Genomic DNA, 19079 nt, shown 5'->3' with positions numbered 1-19079 from the left:
GAATAATGCTGTTCTACAAACATGGAAAGACAATCTTAATCAGCATCTCACAAATGAAGACATCTCGCAGGAAATGCTAACCTTATGCCCACAGCATGCAAAAATAAAACTAATGAGAAATGATTGGATAAGAACCACCAACGAGAAGCGAAGTAAAGCATGAACCTGCAATGCCAAACAGACGTAAGGGCGATCAACGAGCTTCCAAACTACTTGGCAATCTTCCCAGACAATAAGATCAGATCAATTATTATGAAAATACGGATGAACACCATACCTACCCGTTGGTACTTGGCCAACGTCAGACTGATCGCCTCAATGGAACAATTATGCTGCTTCTGTCAAGATTCACAGAAATCAGAAACGCTACACCACCTTCTGATGGAATGTGAAAAACTCGCCCCTCAAAGACTTCGATTCGGTGCATTCTTTAAGATCTCAGAACAGCACATGAAGCCAGAAGCAAGATGGACAATGTTGATCAACGGCAAATCAAACAAACTTGTCTTTAGCATATCCCAATTTCTTCAAAAAATACTAGAACTAGATAAAGACACCAAATTTATGGTTGATCAGTAACTGATTTACTCAGAAACTGACTCACTGGAAAATTCCGACAAATGAAAAGTTCATTAAACTATACCATTTAAAAAAAAAAATTAAAATAAAAAATAATAAAATTAAAAACAATTAAGGCTGAACCCAAAATGCGAGAGCTTTGCTTTAATGTAGCCCAGTCCAGCAGGTCAAACGCTTTATGGGCATCTAGAGAAATGACTGCCATTTTCTCCCCTTTCTCATTGCAGATTCTATCAGGTCGATAGTGCGCCTGATATTATCATGGGTGCTTCTACCGGGGATGTATCCTGTTTGGTCAGGGTCTATCAATTTCGGGAGAACGTTGCCCAGCCTGGAGGCGAGAATTTTGGAGAACAGTTTTCCATCATTATTCATTAAAGTGATTGGTCTATAGATGGAGCAGAACTCTGGGTCTTTACACAGTTTGGGGGTGAGAATGGTGAGTAGCCATTGATGGAGTGACAGTTTTTGTTGTGAGAAACAAATTAAATAAGGCTGTGAGTTGTGGGGCAAGGATATGTGAGTATAATTTATAACATTTGGCTGTGAGGCCATCAGGACCCGGGGCTGAGTTTTTCAGGGATTTAATTGTTTCCTCTGTCGAGATTGGCTGCTCTTGGTGGGGGGGGGGCAAGAGGTCATGGAAGAGAGAGGGATAGTTGGGGCTTAAATACTCCCTTTGGCCTTCCGATGCCTGGGGGGCCCGTCATGAAACACTTGTGTATGGGAGCGTTATAAATGCTATATTATATCATGATTTGCCTATGGTGCTCACCCATCAGTTCCCTTTTTTCTTGTTCAGTAAACCGCATCTTGCCATCATCCCCCTTCAGCTTTAGAATATTAGTTCTAGTATGGACCTTTTTCAATTTATGAGCCAGAACGCGGTTTGCTTTATTCCCATTGATATGGTAGAATTGTTTTGTATACGCATGGGCCTTAGCTGATCTGTCTGCCCAGAACATTTCTAGGGCTACTTTGGCTTTTTTAAGTTCTCTCTCCCCCTTCCTCGTTTGACGCTTTTTATAATTTCTTTCCAGGTCCGCGACTACTGCTTCTAATTTAGCACCTTGGAGGCGAGAAATCCTTCTTTGTTCTGCCACTGCACTGATTAGTGCCCCTGCACCCCTGCCTTCATTGCATCCCAGATCCTTGTGATAGGGGAGTCCCTAGTCGTGTTCACATTAAAGTAGTGGGTATGGGTCTCGCCCCAAATACTCTTTTTATAACAGCATCGAGGAGGGTGGAATCTTGTAATTTCCAGAATTTTTGGGGAGGGGCTGAGCAACCCTGTATTGGCAGGTGCGCTGTGACAGGGGTTTGGTCTGAAAGGAGCCTCATGTGTATTTGAACCTTTCCCAGACAGGGGAATAGACAACCTGGTATAAGGAGGAGGTCTATCCTGGAGAAGCCTTTATGAGCGTAAGAATGGAAAGTGAAGTCAGCCGCTCCCATGTAACCGCCAAACCTCAATTGTTTCCGTTTCTCTAAGAGTTCACAAGCCCCAGTGCCCGGGAAAAATCTGCCCTAGTAGGTGGCAGGGTCTTATCCACTTGATGGTCCGGCACTGTGTTGAAATCACCCCCAATCAGAAGGTGACCCTCCGTGATTACCAAAATTGTCGGAATCGGGTCACGCAGGAATTTTTCATGCTGTGTTCGGGGAGTAGATGGCCGCTTTGGTAAGTGGCTGTTCAAGGAACAGGCCCTTAAGTAGCAGGAATCTACCCCTAGGGTCCCTTTTTACTGTGATATGGGTAAGAGGCACATTTTCACTGAGCATTATGGCCACCCCTCCCCTTTTCTCCCCAGAGGTGGCAAAGTATCTTTTCTTGAATCTTTGGAATATAATTCTATGTTCCTCTGCTTGAAGCATATGGGTGTCCTGCAGACATACGATGTCGACTGAGAGTTGTGTTAGCCTACGCTCTATTGATTTCCTCTTGCCTGGGAAGTTGAGCCTCTGCACATTCCACGTTAGCATCCTAATTTCCCTTTCACTATTAGAACTCATGTACTCTGCTGGCGTGAGCGCTACTAGGTGTGTATGTTGAAATGCTCTTGTTCGTCTCCGAGGTGTGGATGATCTGCCAGTATGTGGCTAGCTGGATGTTGCATATAGATGTCTTGTTGCCTTATGATGCATAAATTACCCTAAGTAACATTTTCCCCAATAATTCCCCCATCCGCCTCTCCCCAATAGTGGTTGGGGACAGCCCTATAACAACGGGGTTTCCGGCTTAATCCCTCCACCGACAACTAAAGGCCAACAGGGCCAGATGAAGGATAAACCTCCATGATTTCTGGCTGCAAAAGGAGAAATGCCCCAAACTGCTAAGGAAATGTCCAGCCCACAAAACTCTAGGTATGCCCCATTGTTGGGCCTGGGGTGAAACCTCCTCTCCCCCCCCTGCCCTCCCTGGCTTATAGGTTTCTGGGAAGAAGAGGTAGAGCCCGCAAATTGCAGCAGCAGCGGACTGTGGGTTCACCATTTGCTTTACTCCCGAAAGACTGTCAGTGATCACCGGGCCCATGGGAGGATTAAAAGCGAAGATTCCGGATTGGTGACTCCGGGCCAGTTGCTCCCTTCAGTCCGGGTCCTTGTTATTTTTCCGGGGAGGGCCCCGGATGCGGCGCCTCCTGCTCACTCTTGTCCAGGTGCTCGTGGTTGGATTCTCTGCAGGATCCCGGGTGGCAGACTCCCATTTCCGAACCCTCGCTCTTCACTCCAGCACCCATGAGCTGGTCGGCTTCCTTTGGCGAGTGAATTTGTTTTTGTTTGCCTTCCTAGGTGAAGATCGGGGAGGTCGGGAAGCCCCAATGGTATGGGACCTTCTTATCTCTCAGCCATTCAGCTAATTGCTTCAGTGCCTTTCGCTTAAGGAGGGTGGCATTAGCGAGGTCTTGGAACAGTTGGATGGTCGCGCCCCTGAATTGTATGGGCCTCCTGTTCCTGGCCTCCCGTATGATTTCCTCCTTGATTTTGAAGAAATGAATCCTTGCTAGGACGTCTGTGGGGGGGGTTTAGAAGGATTGCTGGGATCTTGTTCGGTGAACTCTATTTCAAGCAGGGAGTCATCAGGCAATGTGATTATTAATCGGAATAGGTCCTTAGTGAAACTCTCAGGTCTGCGTCCGAGACTGAGGAAGGGATACCCCTTAGGCGTATATTGTTACACCTTTAGCGATTTTCAGCGTCGTCCTGTTTGGCTTTAAAGCCTCACATTTGGCCTCAAGGGCAGCCGCTCTATCCTTAATTCCTTCCGCTTCGGATGATTGTTCACATAGGGCATTCTCAATGTCAGCTGTTCTGCCTTCAACTGATGCAACCCGCTTATCCAACGTGGATATTTTGCTCAAGACCTCTCCAGTTCCTTTCTGGAATTCCCCCGTCATGGCTGCTAGGAGCTCCTGCAAACTTGATTTTGTGACAGGTTGAGTGGGAGAGGGTACCCCCCGCTGCCCCTGGTGGCTCCACCGGTTGCGGCTCCTCTTGGTCGCCCTTTTTCATTCTCTCGGCAGTGGGTTGATTCATTAAAGTAGAGATGTCCATCTGTTTAATGTTTTTCCCACCTTTTAGCCATCTTTCACCCTTTCCCCGAGAGATCAGACCTCCCTTGGGCGATTCCTTCAACGTATTGCGCTGTCAGAGAGGAGGGGCGGACCCCAGTACGAGGTGGAGTTGTTAGTTTAGGCTACCACGTGTACCACAGGATCCCCTATCTCCCTAAGACTTTAATCTCAGCCACCAGAAAGGGAGCCAGGAGACACTTGGGGCCCAGGCCCCACCACAGGGACCAAGTCTCAGATCCTAAAGGTTTACCAAGCCGGGGAGTGGGGTGCCCCACCCCCACTATTGGCGGTCAGCATAGGGTCTCTGCAAGGTGACTCCCCCCTCCTGATCCACCAGGGGGCAAGTATGATTAGGACCTGCTTGGTGCGGCCCTCCAGATTCACTCGATCCGCTTGGGAGTAGGTTGGCAGGATGGATGTGGGGCGGGGCCAAGGCGTCTTCAGGCTCCTGCGATCGCCTAAGCCCTCTGTTGCAGTAGTTGTGCGTGTGTTCCATGGTCTGAGGATCAGGGCACCCTCTCGCTGCTCTAAGGACATGAAATGTATTTTTAAGTTTGTGGGCCAGAAAGCAGAGCGGGTGTGGCAGACTAGAAAGCCGAGGGCTAGAGGAGCAGCAGAAAGGGGCATCCAGCTGCACATGGGGAGAATGGGGAAGGGTGCTATAGAATGGGAGAAAGGATGCAAGATGCGGAAGGAGTGGGAAATAATGAAGGGACTGTAGACTGCAGGAGGAACTGGGGGGGGCATACAATGTGAATTGGGAGCGTGGTTGTGAGTATGACGGGGACTGGTGAGTGTGAGTTGTGACTTGGCAGTGTGAAAGAACACACAAGACTATGCACATGACTGGTAGAGACAGACGTTTGGGAGTGTAAGTTTTGATGGGGGAATTGGTGACTGTGAAGAGTGTTGGTTGATGGGTGGGAGATGTGTGTGTTTGGGTGTTTGTTTTTGAGGGATTGTAGAACATATGTTTATTTTCACCATTAAACTGATAAAGATCAATAATCTTAATGCACATTAAACCAAACAACGCTCATCCGTCAAGCCAGGCACATCTAGGACTCTATTAAACTGATACAAAAGGTACAAATAATGACAACCCAGCTCTCTTGTAATCTCAAATGCTGCCTCTTTCTTGCAATCTGCGAATCGTACACCCTCCTGTCAATAAAAACATGTGCTGCCCACTTTTCAATTTCATGCTGCAGTATCCTGGTGGGTCTGCTTTAATTCTACAGAGGAGACTTTCTGAAGTATGAGGTTGGCAAGAGACTCTTTAATGGGCTTCTTCGCCTATGCGGACTATTTAGAGAGCTGGAACCTCTGTGTGATATGATTGTGGTTTTTGGCACCGATTTATGTGTAGGCCATTCACACTTTCTTTGGTTCCTTGTGACTTGGTCTTTCTTCCTTGGAAGACATCCTTTTTAGTGGCTGTTACTTCTGCAAGAAGAGTTTTTATTCCCTATGCTGGCAACACGGCAGCTGAAGCTAACCTCACTAGATGGGTTGTCTCTTGCGTTGCTAAGAATTAAGAGCTATCTGGCTTCCAGGTCTCTTAAAGGCCCCACTAACCCAGAGAAAAGGGATACGAACACTGTAACGCTAGGCTAGAATTGTCGCCAAATGTATGAGAAGTGAAAAAAACAAGACTGGCACACATCCCCAGTAAATGAGTGGAAAGGACAGACACATTGTATCCAAGCTGAAACAACCACTAAGAGAATCAATGAAGCACAGACATAAGGCCTACGTTGAAACGTCAGGAACTGAAGGTGAATGCCCTGTAACCGTGACCGCAAAGTGCATGCAATAACGGGAAGCTGTATTCCCCATCTGGGCAGAAGCCCCAAGCTAAGTTTGTACCAAGAAATAAGACACTTAACCACCGAGTTACCAGACTTTGGGAAGCCCCAAAACTACGAAGGTGGAAAAGGAGTAGTATAATTTCAAGGCATCCTGGAGGGATTGGAACATTTAAAATTCAGAAACTGTTTCCTTATCAAACTGAGAGGGAAACCCAGACCAACGATATTTGTTAATTTTCCGAAACAATATGATACTAAAGCTGTGAAGATATTCTGCAAAAGCTGTGAGCCAGAGAACAAATCGAATACAAGTGGGCTTGGCAGAAGTCCATACAGAGGATTATACAAGCCTCGCTTTTCTTTTTAGTTGGGTATTTTTCTAAGTGGTAGGACCAGTTAGGTACTTCGGATTCAGACAGATTTTTTTTTTGTTGCACTTGACGTGCACCCTTAGTTTTACTTTTGGTAGGTAGGTAACTTCCCTCATAGCGATGGGGCAAGTTAGGAGTATTATTTTAATTTAAATAAAACCTTTTGTCACTCAGTTGCCCGACTCTTTCTGGTTTACCACAGCAGCCCCCTAGGTCAATCATGCTTTTGTTAAGCATTATTTTGTGATGCCTCTTGAAGGAAGGATGCCTTCTTTGGTTCTGCACAACCTCTTTGCTTTAGCCCTGGTAGGAAATATGCTGTCTCCTCCACCCGGTAGTCGGATCTGAACAGACGTGTTTCCCAATCAGTTGGGAAGAAGGGAGAGCAGGACCCTGAAGTGCGATAAAACTGTCATGGTGATTCCAGTACTCTTAGTTCTTCAGAACTCACTTCCAGGCATCCACTCATTGCATATGCTGTCTGACCACCTCCACGGCGAGAAAACTGGTGGAACTGGGAGGAGGCAGTTTCGCAGACTCATGCTTGCATGTACTGGCCCCATTCTAATACTCTAATTGACAGCATCCTCTTTTACAGAAGCCTTTTTTCCCGTCCATTCTGCTGTGTACCCATACCCAACCAGTTGTGAAGGAGGGGAGAGAAAAAACTACAGGCAGTGGAATCAACATGAATGTACTTTTTTTCAATATTATTCCCAAATTATAGCTTGAGTCCTTGTCTTAGTGAGCTCTCAGTCAATGTTTTTTCATATTTCATTTCTGGTATTGTTTTTGCTCTTGTGCTCAGGGCATATTGTTAAGGAGCTTTCATTTTTTATGCCCAATCCCCTCCATCTGTGAGACCTCAGCAATTTTTGCTGGACTCTTGGACCTTTTTTCTATTCTGTTGACTGAAAGGATTCGCCCCCCCTGCCCCTCTGACCCCCCCCCCTTCATTTTATTTTTGCTCTGACTCTTGGAACCTTTGTTCTGCTTTCATTTTATCTTATGAAGTCATGCTTTCCTCCATACTTTTTAAGGCATCTGTAATTTACTTTAGCAGCACATAGCACCTTTTGTGCAGTGTTGCTGGCAGCCCATTGGGCTTTCCTTTTTATATTATTTTATTTTCCTTAAGAACTACTATTCGCAAGGTTAGAAAGATACCTTTTATCCTTTTTGTATCTTTACCTATTTGTGAGATAAGCACACCCTGTGAGGAGTACTAAGGGGTTACATCGTATCCCTTTTCTCACTGCTCCTGTAACTTTTCTGTTGCAGTGACGAGCATACTATTATGGCCCATGGCAGTGGAAGTGTTCAACCGGCGTTTGTGTGATTTTTGCCTGCACGCTGTCTACACAGCTGTTATACACAGAAGGGTAGTCACCATTAACCAAAAATGGTGGTTTCTTTCATTTATCACCATTCTTCGTGTGCTTGTCCTTTCTTGATGCTTCTTCTACCATCCTGACTGGGAGAGGTCCTGGTGTGACTTTTGTCTTGGGTGGGAACCCTTTGTATAGCCCGCCGAGGGTCCAGTGTGTCTGCGATGACGCTGAGCAGGGGAGAAGTCTGAAACTCTGCTTTTCTTTGTCTTGTGGGATGCCGGCCTGGAACCAGTTCCAACTGGGAGGCCGGCTGTCCTGAAGTACAGTAACCACCCCCACGCTCCCCAACGTTTAAATGTTGCATGAGTGCTTATTGGCTGGGTTCCAGGATAAAAAGCGAGGATCCAGAGGCAAAAGAAAAGTCAACCACTGGAACAGAAAATCCAAAGAAGATGACCAGAAACACCTGCAGCACCTTTCAGCGACCAGTGAAGCCTGTTGAAGTACCGCTGCTGTCCTGACCCCATTTTCAAATCGACTGGGAATCTCCAAAGAGGACGACTTCCTCCATTGGACTCGTGTGCATAATCAGTCCTACGACGACCTGCAAATTGAGCCATCCCACAATGTGCAGAAACCTTCCAGGGATGCAGACTGCCAATGCATTGGGGGATGCGGCCACTTTACGGTGCATTGTCTTCTTGGGACCAAACTCTCCCAAAACCTTGGTGGATTCTGTCAGAAGTAAGAATCCCATCCTCAAGTCCCCTCACCAGAGTCAATGCCCCAGTAAGCAAGGCAAATCGTTCGCCGAGAACTGTTCAAACTGTGAAAAGGTGCCAAAACTGCAGATCGAGATTGGAGCACAAATCCTTTGTTGCAAGTCCTTTCTCTTGATTGCTGCTGCGGGATCCCTTCCAGAGTCACTCCTTTTCATCCCCACAACCAAGGAGCATGAGACCGGGTCCACGGATGCTGCACCTTGAAAGAAACCAGCTGCATCTTCTTCACAACTAGTTGGGTACTGTGGGACTCGTGGTAATACATACCTCAAAGCATTCTGTTGCTCCTTTGCTGCTGGAGTGCTGATTCCAGTGTTTGGGTGTTTGCTCATACCGTTTATTCAGGCCTAATGCTTGTGTGCCAATGGGGAGCCTTTCCCAAGGCCGGTGAAACCTTATTGACCCTCAAATGCAGTCTACTTACTTGTAATTGAAGAATCCTCTGGAACTTTGCCTTTTCTATTGCTGTACCTTATCTGCCTTAATTCCAATCGAACTTCGAAGAACTCGTACCTAGATAGGGATGGACTGCTAATGCCTTATGGCCTCCGAAAAGTATTACAAGTCTCTTAAAGTACTGGCCTGCTATTGTTGGTTTTGAATAACCCTTTTTATTTCCCACAACAGAACATTTTCTGAGTTGCTGTAACAAGTGATTTTACTTACTTTGAACTTTTTATATGTACTGTATAATTCCTAACTATTAGTTTACTCACCTGATATATTGCATTGGATTTCCATTGTTTTTATTGGTTTGAAATAGCACTTACCTGAATATAACTTTATGCTTGTGCATATAAAATAACTATTTTACTATAACTACAAGAGTTTCTTTGGGCCTATGTGTTTACTGAGTTAATTGTACTTAACCTACAACTAACATCTCTCTCCTAACATACGCCTGGCTGCTACTCTGCCATACTACCAAACCTTTGAGTAATACATACTTATACTAGACATTGGGGCTCTGTACACCAAGGGATGGCTTTATAAAGTATTACCGCAGGTTGACTTTAACACAACTCCCCTTACATATATATTGATATTTTATTTGTATGGCCTAAAACCTTGGACTAGACTGCTTCCTTTTGATAACGTGGTAAAGACTTTTTTGGATTGGGTTGGCCTGCTACCATAATAACACATTAAAGTTAAAAATGTTATGCTACCTAGAATGGTGCCAGTGATTACGAAGTGCTATTTCAAGAATATATTGAATTGCTTTTAGCCTCTATAAATGAGCATGTGGTCTGAACTCTCCTCTTTTTGTAGCAGTGTCAAGGCTAATTGTCAAGTTTATGTGTACGTGCCTAGAAGTACTGTAGATTGCAGCATGTGCAAGTTTCTCTTGATTAACAGGGCTGCTGGTTATCGCCCCTATTTACTGTAGTTTTACATCTGGATGACATCTTCACGAATTACCTTCTATAGCTTGTCTACGCAGCTGTAACGGTCTCTGTAGTAACATGCCCCAGCTACTGACTTTTTTTGTTTTTGTTTTTTGTAGGTTTAAGGAGTGAGAGGAATTTTCAACGTTTTCCCCTTTTTTTTGTTCATTTTATTTTAAGCCGAAATATGCAAGACAATGCTAGTGTGAACATCCCACTTTTAATAAAAAAATGAAAAGAACCTCTAATCCTAAAGCAATCACATGTACTCTGACTTGTAACGTTAAGATAAAACTTTATTTTGGAGTTAATCAGGAATTCAATCGAAGACGAGTCTGTCAATGGCAATATTCCTTCTTTTTTAATTCCTCAGATATATATAAATACAATGGGAAGGCAATTTAGGTACTGGCAACCACAATCACCAAGTCGATTTTTTCGCTGAGTAGTGGTTGACTTTCAATTGGAAACATGACCGATTCTTTTTCCCTTGTGTACGTTATCCTTGGAGGTGGGGCATGTATATCCACTTGCAGATAGAAATGTCTTTATGGCGCAGGCAGTGGGATTGAATTTTACCCTGTCACTTTTAATTGTTCTCCCATTTAATGAATGCCTGATTCAGCCCTCACATTTTGTGCCTTTTTTTTCTAAAAAAATGTTTTTGTTGGTAAGCGCAGGCTATTGGCGTAGTGAGGGAGAGGATGGGTCGAACAGATTGAGAAACACTTAGAATGAACTCCTATGCGCAGGTGGGTGTGAGTGTGAAGAAAAGGTTAAAAAGATGGGCAGAAAAAGTGCCAGGACAGTTTAGAACAGTGTAATGTTGAAGATAAATCGGCTGGTCCTATGTTGTGGATTTAGTGTTGTCAAGAACATGATCCTTCAAGTATGTTTGCTATAATAACACTGTTTCTTTTGAACCTTTCAACAGGAGAGAAGCCTCACCAATGCAACATCTGCTATCGCTCCTTCTCCTTGCGGGACTACCTCCTGAAGCACATGGTTACACATACCGGGGTGCGAGCTTTTCAGTGTTTTATCTGCTCTAAGCGCTTCACCCAGAAGAGCTCCCTGAATGTGCACATGCGCACACACCGCCCTGAGCGCTTCCAGTGTTGCATCTGCAACAAATACTTCTCTCACCGCACCCTGTTGGAGCGTCATATTACTACTCATACGGCATAAGTGCTACCCTGCTCATAGGAAGTGGCCCTATTACACAGCATGGCAAGTTTTTGCCCTGCAGGAATTGTCGCCAGCAGATGCGAAGCACTGGCATAGGACAGAAGGTGATGATTTACACATAACTACAGCAGGATGTTTGCCTGTGGGTCATGCTTCTATGTCAAGGCGCCAGAGAGTACAGCAGAGTATACTGCATCAAGGTGAATGCCGTGCTGGGAAGCATAAACTTTTGTCATTTACAGGAGTACACATATTTTAGATTGTGATGCCTTGCTATGAGAAGGCCCAACCGAGAAGAAGGCATTGGGGATCAAGCAGAAGGTGCCAGCACAGACGATCTTCACTGGATCCTTTTTGCAACCCACTAATCAATCTCTAAATTTAAAGTGGTTTGTAAGAGGTTGGCCACATGTGACGATGTCAGTGAAGGAGAAGTAGCACCGACTACAGAAGCCTGATGTGGGCTGCGTTTCCAATCCCTCTCCAGTGTCTGTTGCGGTGAAATTCATTCCTTGCCTGCGTTATTCCTGTTTTACGCAATTATTTTATTTTGCTTCTAAAAAGCAGTATAGTTAGTGATCCCCGCTATTGCAATGCTGTGATCTGCACAGCTTTTTAAGTGTAATGTCATTTTTAATTCTGTGCTCGGTGCCGTCTTGTTGATAGAACATCCCCATACTGTACTCAAGCCATATTACAAAGAAATGTTTAGTACATTCAAACTGTACAGTCCTATCCTTACTTGCTGTGCCTCCGACCCGCTTCTCCTTTCTATTCTTCACCTTTCTGCACACTACCTCTCCTCCCATTAAGAGTGGTGTAAACCTGAAAAGGGCAAACGATCTGTGGTTTGCAACCAGTAGCCCTGTCTGGCTCGTTTCATTATTGAACTGCGCTCGATTTCACCGCTTTATTTTCAACCCACTCCCTCCCTACCCTTCCCCATGCCACCTGAGAAGTAGTGACCATAAAAGTCCGACATTGCAGTGGGCAGAGAACATTTCAGCTTAGATGCTCCTGATGATTCTCATTTGTCTTTGGTCCTTGGGTATGTCTTGTATTTGGTGCAGTTATTTTAGCCCAACTTGCTATTGCTAGACTGCCACACAGCTCTGCTGAACAGCCTCATTCCTGATTCATTATGTAGATTCCCTCTTTGCTTTCCTCCACCAGTACATGGAGAGGTCTGTCTACACTAAAATGTTTTTACTGTTCCGGCACTGATAACAATGTTTCTGATGTTTGTTAATCTGCTTAGAATCACATGCTGTGCATAAGTCCGACATCCAGTGGTCACTGCGGAGTATTGCATTTTGTTTTTCGTAGTCGAAAAGGGACGTCGACAAGGCGTGTCTGAAATACTATCCCTATAGTGACGTGCGTTGTACCCACAATCCCTCACGCGTCGAGGTCCCTCAGATTGTTTTTTTCCGCCCAGCTACTGGTCGCCTTTACGCGGAGCTCCTCGAGAGACATTGCAGATTTCATCTCCTCGACCTTTGGTCGTTTTCCTATTTAATATATAACATATCGATCCCTCCCTCGACGCAGTTGTGAAGCTGTCTCCGCCGAGCAAGATCTTCGACGGAGGGGACGAGCGGAGGAGATCCTTCGGCGTTGCCGAACACGTGGCCTGGCCTCGCAGGCCAAATACAGTAGGGAGAGTGGGGTCGTGGGACATCTCTGGTTCTTTTCTGAGAATGCCTTTCCTTTTCCCCTTTCTTTCCCTTGGGGTCGTTATCACGATTTATTGCCTCGGCTATGGAGAGGACACCCTTTAGGTTTTGCCCACTTTGCAAGGGCAAGTTTACTTGGAAGGACAAGCATTCACGGTGTAACCGCTGCTTGCCCCTCGATCACAAAGAGGAGGGTTGCGCGGCTTGTCGGCTTCTGAAGCCAAAGACTCTAAAAGACCGTAGGGTCAAGAGGTGGGCGGCTTACGCTATGTTGAAGGCCGATCCTTCACCCGCCGCTGCTACCACCGACAGTGACGAGGAACGTGATAACACGACCTCCGCTACGGAAGTCGTACACCCCTCTAAAGAGCACTCGCGCTCTTCGTCGTCTGTCCCCGGCCCCGACGGGCTCGGCTCACGCCCTGCTTATGGGGATGAACACCCTGGCGACACTGACGCACACGATACCACACATAAGCACACAACCCATAGCTCTTCTTCGTCGAAGACGAAGAAAGCATCAGCGCCCAAGGAGACGCAGGTTCCACCGGCAGCCTCCTCGGACCGTTTAGGTTCGAAGCCCCTCTCGCAACCGCAGCCGCGACCAGTGACTGGGCTTTCGGCAAATAAGGGCGCCGCCCCCAAACCATCGGCCGGCGCGCACCAGCAGAGAGCGCACGCCGCCGTAGAACGATCGACACCCGTAACGTCGAAACCACAGCCCTCCGCTGACAAACGAGTCGCAGAGAGCTTGGCGAGGATCGTTGTAGCCGACGCCCAGAAGCGTACACCGAAAGACACGTCGAGCGCTACGCAGAGGTCGAAAGACACGCCGAAAAAGCCCGAAGAAAGACAGGGACTACCCCCTTCAGTCGGGGGGACCCCCAACACACCGGAAGGCTTTTCGGAAGGCGACGGGACACTTTCCTCGGCGTTATGGGAGAGGTCGAGCCGTTTTCAGCTAGATGACACTAATTTTCCCCCACTAGACTGCTCAGGGGTACCCCATGAAACCATGGAAAGGCTCCATCTCTGCATGGAGAGAATGGAGAGGTTTATGAAGACCCAGAACCCTCCCACTCCCAAGAGAACAAGAGAAGGGCCTCAGGAGGACCCCAGAACCAAGTATCCGAGACTAGTCAATCCCCAGCAGGACACAGCCTCAGACTTCCATAATGTGTATGACCTCACTGGTGAGGAACAATACTTGGAGGAGGAGGATGAATTTGTGGACGATGAAGAGGGACAGTACCAGGAGGAAGATCTGGAAGACAGCCCAGACATGGTAGGAGAAGGCTCCGGAGAAAATCCAGAAGAAGGACCTTCTCATCCCTGGCAATCCCCATCAGTATATTCGGACACTGATGTCCTGAACCTAAATCCTCCTGACAATTCACCTGTTAGAAACACGTCTCCCATTGACGATCAGCCCACATTCAATGCCCTGTTGCGCAGAGCAGCAGCAGATTTCGAACTGGACACTGGAGAGATCTCTCCTGAAATAGACTTTGTGGAAAGAGTAATTAAGGAGAAACCCCCAGTCGGCCAGATCATTCCCCTCCTCGCTTCAGTGAAGAGAAGAATCATCCCTTCGCTATCCACACCCGCACTAATCAGAGGAGTTAATCCAAGAATTGAAAAACTTTTCATTCCTTCACCCTCAGACCCGCTGTACATCAGGGGACATTCCATTCCGGATTCCCTTGTAGTAACTAATACAAGGAAGAGGGCAGGGGTGCCGCTGTCCACCACCGAGGCACCACCTGACAAGGAGGGCAAGAGGTTATATGCCCTTGCAAAGAGAGTCACATCCTCGGTTGCCTTTTCGGCAAGAATTGCGAACAACAATTCTTTGCTAGCTAGCTACGCGGACGCGCAGTGGGCCAAACTGCGCAAAGACGCCGAAGAAGCGCCGGAACCACTACGTACACGCCTGCTATCAACTATTGGCGAAGGAACCCAGGTCAACCAGATTATTGTAAAGAACTCTCTGGATGCTGCAGAGACAGCGGGACGTTCCCTGGTTCAGGGAATACTCCTAAAACGCCATGTATGGCTGCGCAACTCAGGGTTCAAACCGGAGACACAAGCATCTTTAATAAATAAACCTGTTGAAGACTCAAACCTCTTCGGGAAAGCGGTGGATGAGGCTCTGGAGATGGCTAAAAAAGAGTTCGATACTATCAAAACTCTTGACCAGATCTCTAAGCCCACTACCAGACGCGGCTATGGCAACAAACGCTTTTTTCGTGGCCAACGCCAACAGCAGAATCAGCAGCAACAGTACCCTGCCACCAATTACCAGACCAATAGTGGGCAGTACAGCCAAAGAGGCCAGCGCCGGGGCAAAGGGAGAGGTCGGGGGTCCACCCCCAGAAACTCCCAAGCCCCCAACAACACCGAGTGACGCGAAGATTCGCGTCCCCTCCCATGCAACACCGGTCGGGGGCCGGATAACATCCTTTCTTCCAGCATGGGAGGGAATAACGTCAGACCGCTGGGTACTTTCCACCCTAGCCCACGGATACTGCATCGAATTCAACAGTTCCCCAACATACAGACCCCCGAGGGGACGACGCATGACACCGGAACACCTTGCCATCCTTCTCCAAGAAGTACAACAACTGCTGGAGAAAGGAGCCATAGAGGTCGTGCCTCTATCTCAGGTAATGGAAGGTATTTATTCAGTGTACTTCCTTGTACCCAAAAAGGATCTAACCATGCGCCCTGTATTAGATCTGCGCCCAGCGAACAAGTTTATCAAACCCCAGAAGTTTCGTATGGTGACCTTACAGGAAGTGATCCCACTGCTATCACAGGGAGATTACATGACACCATTGGACATGAAAGATGCATACTTTCATATTTTAATGTTGCCAGCGCACAGAAGATACCTTGGGTTCATGATAGAGGGCAAACACTACCAGTTCAGAGTGCTACCCTTCGGCATAGCATCAGCACCAAGGGTATTCACGAAGGTACTGGCAGTGGCAGCGGCCCACCTGCGCAGGTTGTCCATCCCAGTTTACCCTTACCTCGACGACTGGCTCATAACAGAGGATTCTTACGAAACATGCTTCTCCAATACTCAAAAGACTGTAGACCTTTTGTTCCAGTTGGGCTTCTCCATCAACGAAAAGAAGTCCAGCCTAGACCCCAGCCAAATCAAACAATTCCTAGGGGCTCTAATTCAAACAAAGGACGGCCTCGTCTTCCCCTCCAACGAGAGGGTCCAAAACATGCTGTTTCAGATCCCTCAATATGTGACCGGTCGAGAGGTGACGGTACGCAAAGCAATGCGCTTGCTAGGCATGATGGCGTCGTGTATTTATTTGGTACCTCACGCGCGCCTGCGCATGCGCCCTATGCAAGAGTGGCTCAACAGCCAGTGGTGTCAGGCCAGCGGACTATGGGACGATCTAGTGGTGGTCTCGCAGGCCTTGGTTCTCTCGCTACGGTGGTGGACAAAGGAAAACCTGGAAAGAGGGAAACCCTTTGCCACACCCGCGGCGGAAGCCACTCTAACCACAGACGCATCCCTCACAGGATGGGGGGCTCACCTATCCCATCAGACTGCTCACGGAGTGTGGACTCCGAACGTAGCATCCAAACACATAAATCTACTGGAGCTACTAGCTGTGTTCAAGGCGCTAAAAGCCTTCCAGGAACACCTACAAGGCAAGACTGTGTTGGTCCTTACAGACAGCACCACAGCCATGTACTACATCAACAAGCAGGGGGGCACCCACTCTCCAGGACTGTGCAAACTGGCCCAAAATATATGGAAGTGGGCTCTCAAACAAAACATGTTCCTACTGTCACAACATGTACCAGGGGAACTCAATCTGCTGGCAGACAAACTCAGCAGAGATTTCCCCCTGCCCGAAGAGTACGAATGGCGACTGCACGAAGACATCGTCTTCGACGTCTTCACACAATGGGGATTCCCAGAAATAGACCTATTCGCAACCCTGGAGAAGTCACAATGCCTAAGTTACGCCTCCAGGTACCCCCAGAACCAATCCAAGGGGAACGGTCTATCGATGCAATGGTCAGGGAAATTTGTTTACGCTTTTCCCCCGACTCCCCTTCTCAACAAGGTGGTGCACAAGATGCACCAGGAACAAGTGACCATGGTACTGGTGGCCCCAATGTGGGCCCGACAGCCATGGTTCGCTCACTTGATGGAGATGTCTCTATCGCCCCCAGTGAAACTCCCCTGCCCGTACAACATGCTGTCACAAGTCAAGGGCAGGACTCTGCATCCATGCCCCCAGAACATGAACTTAACAGCTTGGCTCCTGAGATCATAGAATTCGGACACCTACAGCTCCCGCAGAGATGCATGGACATCCTCAGGGAAGCCAGAAAACCTAACACTCGCCACTGCTATTCTAGCAAGTGGAAGAGATTTGTCATCTGGTGCAGAGGAAAAAGCATCAACCCGATTGACTGCTCTCCCACACATATTGTTCTATACCTGACCCACTTATTGGATTCAGGTCTAGTGTTCATTTCCATTAAAGTCCACCTAGCGGCACTTTCTGCATACACCACTTCCCAACTCAAGGTGTCGTGGTGGAAGATCCCTGTTATAAAGGCCTTCATGGAGGGAGTAAAGAGAATACACCCCCCGATAGCTGACCCAGCTCCCGGATGGGACCTTAACGTGGTACTTACCAGACTCATGGGCTCACCATTCGAACCCATGCACAAAGCATCTCTTAAAGACCTCACTCTTAAGACTGCTTTTTTAATAGCTATCACCTCCATCAGGAGAGTAAGTGAACTACAGGCTCTTTCTGTTCTAGACCCCTTCATTACAGTTCACAGAGATAAGGTGGTTCTACGCACGCACCCAAGGTTTGCTCCGAAATTCATCTCGAAATTCCACGTAAACCAGTCTATAGAACTGCCAACGTTCTTTCAAAATCCTTCCAACTTGAAAGAAAAAACTCTGCACACACTAGATGTGCGCAGAGCGGTCATGTTCTACATGGAAAGAACCAGACCACTGAGGAAGACTAATCAGTTCTTCGTCTCGGTGGCAGCAGGAAGAGAAGGGGATGCAGTTTCAAAGTCCACTATTTCTAGATGGATTGTTCAATGCATCACTCTCTGCTATACTCTTGCTAAGAGAGAACCGCCCTTTAAGCCAAGAGCACACTCTACTCGAGGCACGGGGGCGTCCATAGCATTCATTGCAAATGTTCCCCTTGATTCCATCTGCAAAGCGGCTACCTGGAGTTCTGTGCACACCTTTACAAAACACTACTGTCTAGATGCACACTCGAGATCTGACTCCCAGGTGGGACAGGCAGTATTAAGACATCTTTTCTCTACTGTTCCTTCTCATAACCCACCGCCAACTCCGGGTACTGCTCGCTAGTCTATGCACAGCATGTGATTCTAAGCAGATTAACAAACATCAGAAGACAATGCATTACTTACCGTAAAAGCATTTCTGATGGTTGTATCTGCTTAGATTCACATGCGCCCACCCTTCCTCCCCGCTCGGATGGAAGGAACATAGACTTCCTTTTATATCTCTCTTTTCTGTACTCACTCACGTCTAGAAGGCTCCCTCAGGGCAGAAAAATACAAACAGAGGGACCTCGACGCGTGAGGGATTGTGGGTACAACGCACGTCACTATAGGGATAGTATTTCAGACACGCCTTGTCGACGTCCCTTTTCGACTACGAAAAACAAAATGCAATACTCCGCAGTGACCACTGGATGTCGGACCTATGCACAGCATGTGAATCTAAGCAGATACAACCATCAGAAATGCTTTTACGGTAAGCAATGCATTGTCATTTCTGTTAGCACTCACCAGTAGTTTTTCTTTTTTTTACAACTCTAGCTTTTTCTGTTATGATCCCATTTTCCTCTGCCACTACATCCCATTGGGGACCGCCAGTATCTTGGAATTTCCTGCGTTATTCCTCTATTGGGACTGATACAAACATGTTACTGTATTCCACAATGCTGACCCGCAGTAACTCTGCTGTTGCAATGTTTGTTATCTTCAAAGAGACAGTTTTAAGGCACACTTTGTTTTATAATGTTGACCATTGTCTGATGAGATTATTTAACGTGGGACCTGATATGGTCACTTTGCTAAAACCCGAGCATGTTGATACAATGCACCAACAGGAACCTTTCCCAATGGCATACTGTCCTGGAGTAATACCAATTGGTTGGGCAGATGCACAGATTTGATGTGCAGAGTCCAGCACCATGAACCTTCAGCGTCCTTCTAAAAAAATGTCTATAGTGCCCATAAACTATATTTAAAAAAAAAAAAACAACCTCTTTTTCCAAATTCTGGGCCGATCACTGTGATTTAAGAGGAGACTGTTCAGGGTTCTCCATCCTA

General features: G+C 47.0%; 1 protein-coding gene across 1 annotated transcript in view; it reads left to right on the top strand.

Moving 5' to 3' along the window:
• LOC138555720 (olfactory receptor 5V1-like) overlaps positions 1-9959 on the top strand; it is a 181841-nt gene extending 171882 nt beyond the window's left edge. Inside the window, exon 3 of the mRNA XM_069642618.1 lies at positions 9954-9959. Coding sequence (XP_069498719.1) covers positions 9954-9959 — 6 coding nt within the window. The remainder of the gene's footprint in view (positions 1-9953) is intronic.
• Positions 9960-19079: the final 9120 nt, after the last annotated feature.

The sequence above is a fragment of the Ambystoma mexicanum genome, chromosome 1q (assembly GCF_040938575.1).
Source record: "Ambystoma mexicanum isolate Mex_15411 chromosome 1q, UKY_AmexF1_1, whole genome shotgun sequence".
NCBI lineage: Eukaryota > Metazoa > Chordata > Amphibia > Caudata > Ambystomatidae > Ambystoma > Ambystoma mexicanum.
The sequence above is the reverse complement of the archived record's forward strand: the minus strand, read 5'-3'. Positions and strand labels throughout refer to the sequence as shown.